The sequence below is a fragment of the Macaca fascicularis genome, chromosome 15 (assembly GCF_037993035.2).
Source record: "Macaca fascicularis isolate 582-1 chromosome 15, T2T-MFA8v1.1".
In the NCBI taxonomy this organism is placed as follows: Eukaryota; Metazoa; Chordata; class Mammalia; order Primates; family Cercopithecidae; genus Macaca; species Macaca fascicularis.
The window spans coordinates 2117122-2129652 of record NC_088389.1 but is presented as its reverse complement, the minus strand read 5'-3'; the positions used below and the strand labels follow the sequence as shown (position 1 = coordinate 2129652).

General features: G+C 65.4%; 2 protein-coding genes across 3 annotated transcripts; one reads left to right on the top strand and one right to left on the bottom strand.

The window, feature by feature from the left end:
• The first annotated feature begins 73 nt into the window (after positions 1-73).
• SSNA1 (SS nuclear autoantigen 1) lies at positions 74-1761 on the top strand. Its single transcript, XM_005580335.4, has 3 exons — positions 74-198; positions 488-687; positions 1213-1761. Exons 1-3 carry the CDS (start codon positions 147-149, stop codon positions 1318-1320), a joined length of 360 nt encoding a protein of 119 aa, XP_005580392.1. The 5' UTR covers positions 74-146; the 3' UTR covers positions 1321-1761.
• Positions 1762-2985: 1224 nt separating this feature from the next.
• TPRN (taperin) lies at positions 2986-12146 on the bottom strand. 2 transcript variants are annotated; one of them, XM_005580332.5, is made up of 4 exons: positions 10383-12146; positions 3831-4068; positions 3636-3742; positions 2986-3551 (listed from the first exon to the last, which is right to left on the bottom strand). In XM_005580332.5, exons 1-4 carry the CDS (start codon positions 12114-12116, stop codon positions 3489-3491), a joined length of 2142 nt encoding a protein of 713 aa, XP_005580389.3. In that variant the 5' UTR covers positions 12117-12146; the 3' UTR covers positions 2986-3488. The 2 variants fall into 2 exon arrangements, with proteins under 2 accessions (XP_005580389.3, XP_005580388.3); XM_005580331.5 differs by having other exon boundaries at positions 2986-3742.
• Between the last annotated feature and the right edge of the window lie 385 nt (positions 12147-12531).

Sequence of the window (12531 nt, the reverse complement as noted above, 5' to 3'; positions counted from 1 at the left end):
ACGCAAGTCTGCACGCGCAGCCATGACGCGCACAAGGCGCTCAGCGATGACGCGTAGTTCGGCGCGCCGTCAGGGAGTCGTGCGCAGGCGCGGACAGCGCTGGTTCCGCGTCGGTTGGGGTGGCGGGGCCCCGGGCGGCGTAGACCATGACCCAGCAGGGCGCGGCGCTGCAGAACTACAACAACGAGCTGGTCAAGTGTGAGCGGCGCAGCCGGGACGGGGAGGTCGGGAGGGCCGCAGGGCCGGGTTCCCGGCTCGCAGCGGGGTGCCCCTGGACCCGCCTAGTTGCGGGCATCGCGCAGCTGAGCAGAGCCCTCCGTGCCGGGGGCTGGGTGTCCGTGGCCCCGAGCCCTCGTTGGCTCGCAGGCCCCGCGCCGGGTGCTCGGGGGTGGTGCCTGACTCTGGCTTCCTCGGGTGGAAGGAGGCCCGCCCTCCGCCGCCGCGCTCCTGCCCTGGGCCCACAGCCCCGCCCCTCCTGGCCCCCCAGGCATAGAGGAGCTGTGCCAGAAGCGGGAAGAGCTGTGCCGGCAGATCCAGGAGGAGGAGGACGAGAAGCAGCGGCTGCAGAATGAGGTGAGGCAGCTGACGGAGAAGCTGGCCCGCGTCAACGAGAACCTGGCACGCAAGATTGCCTCTCGCAACGAGTTCGACCGGACCATCGCGGAGACGGAGGCCGCCTACCTCAAGGTGGAGCTCGGGAGGCCAGGCGGAGCATCAGGGGATAGCCGCGGCAGGGGTGTAGCCGCGGCAGGGCGTCAGGACCGTCTGGGGCTCCCAGCTGTGGGCAGTCTGTGCCTCGCTGACATGTCGGGCAGGAGCAGCGTGGCCAGGCCCATTGAGGAACCCAGGCTGCTGCGGGAGTGACCGTGGGGCTGTCTGGGGGACCTGGGGCATCCTGGGTCCTGGTCTTCATCCGGTTCTCGCTAGCCATGTGGTTCTTTCTGCTTAGAGTGTGAAGAGCCACGTCTTGGGCCAGTGCTAACCCAGCCTGGCTTTGAGGGTGGGGAGGAAGTGTTCTGGGTCAGATTCAGGAGGGAAGAGGGCCCTGTTACCCCGTCTGCCAGTCCCCTTGGGCTTCCGCCTTCCCCCGCACAGGATCCCTTGGCTACAGCACCCACAGCCAGGTCCCAGAACCTGAGTGTGAGGACAGCTGGGGCTTAGGAACTTCCCAGCAGGTGAACAGTAACAACTTCCTCACTTCTCTGGCCCCAGATTCTGGAGAGCTCCCAGACTTTGCTCAGCGTCCTCAAGAGGGAAGCTGGGAACCTGACCAAGGCTACAGCCTCAGACCAGAAAAGTAGCGGTGGCAGGGACAGCTGACCAGACCACGGGCAGGGCCTGCCTCTGTGCGCCCCTCACCTCAGCCCCGACAAGTCTGTCCTCAGAGCGTCTTTGTTCTTCACAGCAGCAGCTGCCTTCCCTCACTGTCCCCGGTGCCGAGAGGGGCGGCTGCCAGCCTCTACTGGCATCATTGACAAGCCAGGGCACAGCCCACCCAGGGGCTTTGTGCTCACACGGGCTGTGGGGATGGTGGGTTCCAGGTCAGCTCTGCAAAGGGCCTGTCTCTGTGGCACCCACACTCCTGCCCTGCTGGGGAGGCCCTGGTTGTCTGTGCACCATGGGGGCCCCCTCAGCTTGTCCCTCCTCAGCCAGCAGAGGCCCAGGGCAGGGGACAGGGGTTCTCCTTCACCCCAGAACCCAAACCTCAGGGCTCACCCCTGTGGCCTGTGATTATCAATAAAGATTATCTTTGTAAAGGTCCGTGCCAGCCTGCTGCTTGCCCGTGTCAACAGTGTGGGGCTGCCAGACACCTGCAGAGCCAGAGCCTGAGGCTCCCCCTTGGGAAAGGAGGGAGGAGGCGTCTGGAGTGGTCTCCCTATGACTGCCCAACTAGCCTCAGGGACACCGCTGAGGGTGCCCACCCCGCCCAGGCCAGCGCCACCCTCGGCCCTCCCCAGCAGGGCCGCTGGTCCTCTTCCCCTGACTGGCCCACAGCTCACCCTCCTCTCAGCTCTGCTCGCTCGTCCTGTTCTCTGCCACACCCTGGTGTCCAGCATAGGACCCAGCCCAGAGAGACAGCTAGGGATGCCAAGCATATCCAGCAGCTGCCTCAGACTCAGGTCTCTCTCAGCAAGGACTGGGGGGGCTTCACACCCCCTACCCCCACCAGTTCCTCCTTGCAAGTCCTGCTTGGCCTGATGACACCACTGCTGCCACCAGGCCCTGCTGCCCCTTTCCCTGGCCGCACGCCAAGCACTGGCCACCTCCATCCTTCTGCGTGCCCTGGGGCCTCTGTTCTGTCCCTGCAGCAACCAAGCACTGCCTGAAGACTGGGCCTATTTGGGAAGCGTGTGTTGATCCAGAGGGTCCAGAAAAGAGCTGGGCCCACCCCCCAACCAGGGAAATACACCAAACTCTCCCGCCGGAGTCTGGCCAGACAGCAGCGCTTTGCTCTATGGTTTGGTTCTCCAGGGAGGAAACGGGGCTTGGGTTCAGAGGGTTGTAAACAGCCCCAGATCTGGCTGCCCGGGCAGGTGCTGATCCCCACTTGCCTCATCCTGTGGGGGTCAGGGGGCACGCCAAGCCCAGCAGGAGACACTGTACCCTGTGCTGCCTTCATGCTGCCCTTCCCTTGGTCCCTCCACAGGCTCTGGGCCCCTCAGAGAAGTCACTTCAGGCCCAACAGCTGCAACACTCACCCTCCCACCTGAAGTCTAGGCCCCTGACAGCAGGCCTGGCATCCTACCTCCCACAGTGCCAGCTCTGGGAGGCTGGGATGGAGGGGCAACAGGTTAACAGGCCGTAGAAGTTGGGGGGTCAGAGCCTTGGCCACTGGGACATCAAGGAGTGGGGGTACCAGACTGGGGTCCCCTCCCACACACCCTGGCACAGACGTGCAAGCTGGGGCCCACTGGACCCCATGTGGCCTCTTACTGCAGAGACCTGCCCCTGCTCCCCTCTCAGCCAAGGACCACGCAGTGGGGATGCCAGCAGCCTTGTCCAGTGCTGTTTATTGAGTCCATCGTCAGAGGCAGGAAAGATGCCACTCATCACAGAGGGCATGGGGGCTGTGGGCAGGGGCTTAGGGTCCTGCAGAGGACAAGTAGCTGGGACAGCCCTTCACCCCAGACCCCCCATGGCCGCTGGGAGGCAGGCTGAGGAGACAGGACAGGGAACTGCCAGGTGTAGAATCTGCACAGTCCCCTGCCGGGTTGCAGATGGCCACCACCCAGCAGACCCCTGACCTCACCCACAGGCAGTTCCCCACCCCACTCCCCGCCTGGGCCCTCCCAAACCAGGGCCGGGGAGTGAGACCCAGACCTGGTCCCAATGGCAGGAGGCACCCTGGCTGCTTCCAAGGCCAGGAGGGGTGGGTGGAATACGGTGAGACCAGACAAGGCAGAAGTGGGTGCAGTAGTCCCTGGCTACTGCCCAGCTTCCGGGACTCCCACAGCTGGGGCTCAGCCTTGGTCCTGGCAGTGCTGGGCTCAGAAATAAAGGGCTGGCTCGCTGCGGAAGTCCGAGAGGTCATTCTGACTGGCAGGTGTGAGCTGAAAGTGAGAGAACAGAATGTGGACACATGGGCTCGCCCAGGCATCAGACTCCCCGAAGCGCTCCCCTCCCCTGCAGCTCACCATGGCCTCTGCGGGCGGAGGCTCTGCCTCCCTCGGGGCCTGCTCTAGTGCCTGCTCCTGCCACTTGCTGAAGGCCACAGAGTGCTTCGGGGTGTAGCTGGACAGGCCTGTGAACGGAGATGCACACGTGGACATGTGGACACAGACCAGGCTCCACCCCGCCCAGGCTGCCTGTCCCCCTCGGTGGGCACCCACCTGAGCTGCCCTCTGGCAGCCGAGAGCTCTCGGGTCTCACGCTGCTCACAAACGTGGCCCGGGGCAGGAAGAGTGCAAAGGGCTTCTCCTCTGAGCCGGAACCCTCTTCCTCCTCTTCCTCTTCCTCCTCCTCCTCCTCCTCCTCCTCATGCTCCACCTCTTCCTCCTGTGCTAGGGAGCTCTCGGAGGGGTACTCAAATGTGGTCTGCAGGCTTTTGTCATTGAAGGAGATCTTCATCTGGGAGTGAGAGTCACATGAACCAGGGCTGAGGGCCCACATGGGCACAATGCCAGGGGCTCAGGTCCAGCCCTCAGGATGAGGCTGACCCAAGTGGGGCGCCGGACACGCCGGATGCACCATCAACCCTTCGGGGGTTCCAGGAGGTGGGCGAAGACCTCTCCAGCTGGACCCTGCAGGCGTCCATCCCCTCCACCCTGGGGGCCAACTTCCCCTCCCAATCCCAGCCAGGGAGCAAACTCTGATCAGGACCAGAAGCCCAAAGCCTCTGGGTCCCCAGAAGCGTCTAAACCAGCTCCCGGGGCTACCATCTCAGGACCCTCCTGCTCTGCTGTCTGGGCAGAGCACCAGCTGGGGGGACACTGGGGTGGACACATCCCCTCCCACTAGAGCAGGAACAGGGCGGAAGAGGGCTGTCCCCTCAGGGGTCTTGCCCTCTAGGCTCCAGGCAGCTCCTGCTGGTGTCTGGGGCCTCTCTCTAAAGCCAAGTTCATGTCCTGGTTTACTGGATGCCTGGACAATCCGGCAGAGCACGGACCCCCCATTGCTGACAAGGGCCTCTGTGAGGCGTCAAGCCGGGCGGTAGCCCCAGGCACCATCACCCACCGAACATAGTTGAGAGTTGGCCTGAGGGACTGTGCAGAGTGAGAAACCGCCTCCACTGAGCCTGGGTGCCAGCGACCCCAGCAATGACCCCTTCCTCACCCTGCTGTCCCTCTGGCCCTCGTCCTCCGTCCCCGCTTCGTAGGCTGCAGGATTTCACATCTGAGCAAATGCTTTCCTTTTCCCAGTGGCCTTGAAGCCCAGGCAGGCCTGCTGGTTCCCAGGGGCAATGGGAGCAGTGGTCAGGACTCTCCACCTCCCCTGACCGGGGCTTGCATGGGGCTAAGCTCCCCACAACAGCCGAGCTCCCACTGCTCAGCTGCACTCAGCCCGGCCCCAGTGGTCCCCCATGAAAATGAGCGGCCCCCACCTGCAGCAGATGGGAGCGGCCCTGCCGGAGCTCGAAATATTAAACTCTTCCTGGGCACAGGACACCAGCAGCTCAAGTTCCTCCTCCTCCCCTAGAAGGACCCAGAGGCAGGAGCCGGGCCCCAGGCAGAGAACCACCGCAGCCAGGCACAGTAGGATGAGACAGCCTCTCAGGAAGCAGCTGAGGCCACACAGGGCTGCCAGGACAGGGCCGAGGGCACACGCTCCCGCCATCATGCCCTCTCCCGCAGTGGCCACACGGCCCACAGCCAAGCGTACCCTCGGGTCCCTTCTCACCATGAACATCCCCACCTCCCACAGCCGGGGGGGGCCACCCTTTGTGCCCAAACCTCCAGCTTCCCTTCTCAGCACAGCTCACACAGAGCCCTGCTGGGCAACTCAGCTGCCTGCTTGCATCCCTACCCTAGGCCTCAGCACCCCAGCTGTCTGCACGGATGAGCGGGGGAGGGGGAGGCCACCTGGATCAGACAAAACAAGGAGAAAGGCACCAGCTCCTGTCCCTTAACTGCCCCGCCTGTGGCTAGGCCCACCTGGCCCTCCAACGCTCATCCCACAGGAGGCCAGGCAGGGAGAGGCTGGGACAGACCCTACAAACACCCACCCACTGCCAGCCCACTTGGGGATGGGGTCACCCAGCCCTCCCAGACTCATGCTTTGGGACAGATACCCCAGGTGGAGGTGCTCAAGGCAGGACAGGGCTGGTGGGCCAGAGGTCTCCCACAGCCCCAAAGTCCAGCAACAAATGGGGCTTCCAGTCGCCCTGGATACGTGGAGCTAACCCAGATGACCCCGAAGTCCTCAGGCCCAGCCCCCATGGCTGAGAACACAGAAGGGCCGGCTGCCAGGGCTGCAGGATTAGTGCCCTCGCTCATGCACATGACCAGTCCCAGCAGGGGGGCTGCGGGGGCTGGGTGCACATGGGCCCTGAGCCTGGTACAGCCTGGCCAGGCAGTGGGGAGCGGGGGGTGGACAGGCAGCCCCTGTCTGCCCTCAGCTGGGGCCCAGGGCTCTGGTCACGTCCTGCCTCCCCAGGTCTCCTCAGCTGGGCTGGTGCACAGCCCTCCCCTCCCACTGTGGAGACAGGTCAGTGGGTCACAGGACACCCCGTGACTCATGCTGTGGGCAGCCTGAAGACCCCAGGACGCAGGATGGGCAGAGGGTGTGGCCAGGGGCTGGCAATGCAGCCTATCAGGGACTTCGCCTGGCGCAGCCAACAGAGAGCCCGCAGGTGGGTCCCGGCTCAGCCCAGCCTCCCAGCGGAGCCTCCTGGCTTCTCAGGACCCTTTTGTTCTTGCTCCACTCACCCTGCCTGTGCACACCTAGCTTTGGTTACCAAAGGGCCTGGCCTCCACCCGGGACAAAGGGCCAAGCAGCCAGCCCCAACCTGCCCAGATGGAGGTGTGAGCTGAGCCCAGCCCTGCCCCTCCCTCCTCCCTGCACACGGCTACCTGCCTCCCATCCCCCACGCAGCCCCAGCCAACGCTCCCACGGGTGGCCGGACCCTAGACCAGGCTGCCCGAGTGCAACGTCCACAGCAGGCTCCCGGGACGCTGGGTGCTCCCTGAGTCAAGTGTGGCCCCAGCGCCAGGCACAGCCTCCACCCATGAGAAAGCTGAGGGAGGAGGGTCCAGGCAGCTGCTGGGGTCCCTGGCTTCAGAAAGACCACCTAGGTGGCACCTATGGGAAGAGCTGGTGGAGAGGCGGGAAGGAAAGGAAAGTTGACAAGAAGGGGCTCAGCCAACAACAGTGAGAGATGCAACAGCCGCTGGCCACCCAGGATCTGCGTTGCACATGGGGAGAGGCAGGGAGGAGCCCAGTCTGGGGCTTGGTGCTGGCCGGGAGGTGGTGTCAGCAGGAAGGGCAGATCTCAGGGTGGCACTTGGGTCTAAGGATCAGAGAGCGAGGCCTTGGGAGTGGAGGCGGAAGTCCCACAGCAGGTGAGGGCAGACGGCTCTAGGTGTCCAGGACTGAGCCCTGGGGACACTGACATGCTCCGGCTGGGCAGAGAGCCAGAAGGGGAGGAGGGGAGGAGGAGAGGAGGGCAGAGGGGAGAGGAAGGGGCAGCCAGACAGGTAGGAGCCAGGCCAGGTGGCGCTCCGCGAAGAGGAAAGGCTGCAGCGCCAAGTCCCACGGGCGGCGGGTGTGAGGATGAGAAGGAATGCCCCACCCTCCAGGAAAGCAGCCTGGGCGCGGCTGCAATAGCACACAGCAGTCTGCCCCAAGCTCAGCCTGCGAGACGGTGCACCTGCCGCTTCTGCCAATGGACAACTTAAATGGGCTTGTGCCTGCCAGGCGGCTCCCCCCACCCCCGGCACATAGGCCAGCAGCCCCCCACTGCCCAGAGCAGGGCGGCACCCCTCAGAGGCGTGCAAGGGCATCATACCCTGTGTGGGGACAGCCAGCCCCAGGGCAGGTGCCTCACAGACTCCCACCACCCAGACAACTCCACTGAAGAGCTGCCCTTCATCTGCACCCCAGGAAAAGCAGCAGCACCGCCAGTCACTGAGGCGCACAGTAAGCCGTTGGCCCACAGTCAGGTCCCGCTGGATTCTAAGCCCTGCAATCCCTGCACTCCACCCCCATGCTCTGGGGTCACACACAGCCAGTGGTCCCAACCAAAGGCTGGGGCCAGCACCGTGGCTCACGCCTGTAATCCCAGCACTTTGGGAGGGTGAGGCGGGTGGATCACCTGAGGTCAGGAGTTCGAGACCAGCCTGGCCAACATGGTGAAACCTTGTCTGTACTAAAAATACAATAATTAGACGGGCGTGGTGGCACACACCTGTAATCCCAGCTACTCGGGAGACTGAGGCAGTAGAATCGCTTGAACCCTAGGAGATGGAGGTTGCCCTGAGCTGAGATACTGCCACTGCCCTCCAGCCTGGGTGACAGAGCAAGACTGTCTCAAAAAACAAAAAATAAAAAAAGGCTGCCTAGGGTGGTCAGGCAAGGCCAGGTACAGGACTCGCATGGGGCACCTTGCACCCCCACCTGTGAGTGCTCCTGGCCCAGGGGCCACAGAGTACATGGGACAGCCCTGCACCGCAGCCCACTGTGCTGAGGCCAGCAAGCCATTCTGAAAGGCAGGGCAGCCCCATGCCTCCGTCCCCTCCTGATGGACATTCTGGCTCTTCCCAGGCAGGGCAGCTGGCCTGTACCCAGGCAGGAAGTCACAGCCAGCAGGTCATGCTGCTCTGGCAGGGCCCTGCCCGGGCCACCTGGCCATGCCAGGCATTGTCCATCTGGACTCCCACCCCTTCAGGCTGGCCTGAGCTCCTCCCTCCTGCTGGTCCAGGGCTTGTTTCCCAGGCTCAGCTTCTCTCCCCGACTGCATCTTTCTGCTCCTGTTGGCCCTCCGGCCCCCACCCTGCCCTTCTGATTCTAACCCAGCCACAAGTGACCCCCACAGTTCTGTCCCCCCTCCTTTTTTTTTTTTTTTTTAAGACAGAGTTTCACTCTGTCGCCCAGGCTGGAGTGCAGTGGTGCCATCACGGCTCACTGTACGCTCCGCCTCCCGGGTTCACGCCATTCTCCTGCCTCAGCCTCCCGAGTAGCTGGGATTAAAGGTGCCTGCCACCACACCCAGCTAATTTTTTTATATCTTCTTAGTAGAGACGGGGTTTCACCATCTTGGCCAGGATTGTCTTGAACTCCTGACCTCGTGATCCACCCGCCTCGGCCTTCCAAAGTGCTGGGATTACAGGTGTGAGCCACCATGCCCGGCACAGTTCTGTCCCTTCTGAGGGCAAGATGGCCAGGCCCTAGGCAGCGGCCTCAAGTCCCAGGAAGAAGCCAGGCTCCCAGGGATGGCCACACAAGTTACGGGGAGGGGTTCTAGAAACAGGAACCTGAACTCAGTTCTCGCCCCACAAGCTCCATGACCTCATCTGACTCCTGAGCTGAGGTGCAGATTCCTCTCTACAAAGGGGGAGGTGTCCCCACTGCCACCTCTGGGGCAAGACCAGGAAGCACCCACCTCGCGTAGCCAGGGCCAAGGGTACGGACGCAGGGGAGGGAAAGGCAGACAGGAGCTGGGGGAGAGAGGCTGTGGCTATCAGACCGACCCCACCTCGATGGGCTGGGGTGATGCTCGGGCGAGGGTTGGGGAGACAGACCCATGTGGCTCCAGGAATGGGAGGGGCCCTGTGCCCAGCCCCAAGCCCCCACTGGAAGCACCTCAGGAGGGTTAGCACAGATGCCTGGGCCGGCAGACAGAGCAGGCAGAAGCACCAACGCCCTGGTTCCAGCAGGGGAGGATGGACAGGGAGAGGCACAATGCCAAGGCCAACCCCAGGCAGGAAGCAAACAGAGGGAGGCAGCAGCCTGTCTGCTGAGGGAGCCCGAAAGGTCCCATCCCCAGCCTGGGAAAACTGAGGCTGGAGGACAGCCCACCTCAGGGGTGAGCCTAGCCAGCACTGGCTCTGGGGCAGTGCCTGGACAGGAAGAGCCAAGGGAGACGCCCCAGGCCCCCGCTCAGTCCCCAGGGAAGGTACACCTGCTTCCTGACAGGTCACCGCAGATGGGGAAGTCACGTGGAGCTGCCCTTGGAATTTGCCCTGGGGAACAAATACAGGTGCAAGAATGACCAGGAAGAATCTGAGGATTTTCTTTTTCCTGTGCCCAGAGGGTTCCAGGCCACTGGCCAGGAGGGAGACTCCCCTGCCTGGCTGGCTCAGAGCCTCCAAAGTCCCCTTCTCCCCAGCAAGCTTCCCAAGCCCAGAACAGGCATATGCTAGACACTCACGCGGCACTCCTGCCCAGCTCCCAGCCAGTGTGCTTTCTGGGGCGTTGACAGCCCCCTCCAACTGGCTGGTGGGCTGCACCCCAGGGCTGACCGTGATGCAGGGATCCCACCAACCCCGATCACGGGCCTCTTCCCACTCACATCCTGGCGCCCCGCGCCCATGCAGCGGGCCCTCCAGGAGACCATGTGAGGCCACCCCCTCAAAGCCAAGCCTAGGGAGGAGCCCACAGGCCCAGGTCTGCTTCTTCCAACTGGACTGACAAAGGGACAGGCCCGCCCCGCTAATTCCATATGAGCCACAAGAACTGGCAAGAGGCACAGCACTGTCTGCCCCGGTGCTCTCCAGCAGCCTCGAAAGGCACACAGTAGGTCAGCTGTCCCCATGGCCCAAGTCAGGGGGCTCCACTGGGGCCCTGGACCCGGCACGGCTCACCCAGCCCCAGCTCGCCTCGAGTCCATATAGAAACCATCCTTTGCCCAGGCCAAGCGTCCTGGGATCAGGGCAGGTGCTGCCCACACGGTTGTGTGAGCTGTCACTCTCTCCCTCCTGGCCAGTGGCCCTGCCCCCACCACTGACCTTCTTTCTTGAGGAGCCAGCCTTGGTGAGGCAGGACTTCTGCAGGGCCAGGTAGCCGCCAATCACTTCGATCTCGTGCACGGTGGGGTAGCGCTTCTTCAGCGTGGGCCCCAGGAGGCAACCAGCCTTCTCCTCCTCGGCCTCCTGTGGCCGGGGCTTCCCGTTGGCCTGACTGAAGTTCTGGCCCTGCAGGGCCTCTGGCTTCCTCTTGGGCACCACTGTGAAGGTGTTGCTGCCCCGGGGCTGAAGCTCTGCCACGCACCCGGGTCTGGCAGGACGCAGGGAGCAGGGTAGTTTGGCTTCTTGGGGGGCCTCCTCCCAGTCTACCTCATCGATGAAGGTGACAGGCAGCCCTGGCTTCCCGTATTCCCGGCTACTCTTGTCCAAGCCAGGAACCCTGAGGCCCTCAGCAGGCTCAGCTTCTTCTGCAGCAGCCGGCAGGAAGGGGGGTGGTGAGGACGGCCTCTGCCACCTGATGGCCCGGTCAGTGAGGGCGGTGGCTGTCCTGGGACAGGCCCCCTCCTCGACTGCCCACTGTGCCTCGACCTCCACGGGGCTCTTCCCTTGGGCAGGCGCACCATCCCCTCCAGGCACCGGCTGGGATCCGAGCTCCTGGCTCGGGGAGGCCGGGCCCACGTCTCCCTTTGGCAGCTCCACGGACTGCGCCCCCTCAGGAGGAGGGGCCCCGGAGGCCTTGCTCTTGGGAATGAACATGAAGGAATTTCGAGAGTTTGCGCGGAGGCTGGCCAGCGCCCGGGCCTGGAGGTCCCCCGAGGGGATGGTCTCCATATCTGGCTTGGGGGCCGGCCGAATCTCGAAGGAGTCGTTGGCGCTGGTGGCTGCGGAGACGCACTGGCGCTGGCTAGGAGTGGCACTGGCAGGGGGCGAGGCTGGAGTGGCACTCGGGGTCCCGGGGCTGGGGGGCGGGTGGAGGGAGGGATCCCCCGACTCCACCTTTGGCTTCCACTGTCCTGACCCAGGCGGGGAGCCCGCGAGGCGGTTGGCAGGGCCGGCCCGGGGCTCCGGGACCAAGGGCCCGTTGGAGAGCAGGTGGGCGTCCGCACCGCGATGCAGACCCCGGGGGTGAACGGTGAAGGAGTTGCTGCCGGTCTTCTGGAGGAAGTCGCTGCGGCGGGCCCCGGGGCTCGCCCCTCCACCGCGGGGCCCGGGCGCGACGGGCGGGCTGGGGACCGCGGGCGGGAGCCGGGGCTGCGCGGGCGGCGGCGGCGGCGGCGGCGGCGGCGGCGGGGGCGGGGGGCGGGCGCGCTCGGGGCTCTCGCGGCGGCGCGGCGCAGCGGGCGGGTCGAACCTCTCCAGCAGGCGGCTGACGCGGCCGGGCGGCGCCCCGTACACCAGCACCTCGGCGGCGCGGATCTGCGCGGCCCCTGGGGCGGGCGGGGAGGGCGGCGCGGGCGGGAAGCCGGGCACCGTCTCGATGATAAGGACGCTGTCGGCGCGGAGGGCGCGCACGCCGGGCACGCGGCGGTACCGCTCCAGCAGCCGCGCCCCCGCCGCGCCCCCGCCCCGCCGCCGCTCGGCCTCCAGCCGCATGAACGGGTTCTCGCGCAGCGGGCCCAGGCTCTCGGCCAGCACCCGCTGTTCGGGCTCCGCCGCCCCGGGCCCCGCGCCCCCGCCCAGCGCGGCCAGTTTGGCCCGCTTCCGCTCCAGGATCTCGCGCTTCCAGGCGGGCACCGCAGCGCGCGGCCCCGAGCCCGGCCGCCCCAGGGCGGCCATGCTTCGAACGCGGCCGCGGACGGCTGGACTGAGGGCCGGAGTGGCCGCCGTCGCGGCAGACCTGGGCGCCGCGGCCACGCCCCCTCCCGGGCCACCGACCATTGGGGGGAAGCCCGCTCTCCCCGCCCCGCGCGGGACGCCCACCTATGGCAGGAGAGGAGGGCGGGCCCCTCAGGTGACCCTACCGATTGGACAACACTCTCCTCAACCCCGCCTCCCAAGGGACTTCATTGGACAACGCCTATCACCGGAGCCGGCCTCCATTGGGAAGGCCCCTCGGACACACCCAGGCGCCTCGCGCCGCTCACTGGCGGACCCCACTTCCGCCCCTGCGCTGTCGCCTCCCGGCGTCCCTGCGGGGAGCTGGGTGGGCGGCCCCTGGGCCCCGCGCCTCGAGTGACCTTGGCTGAGCTTG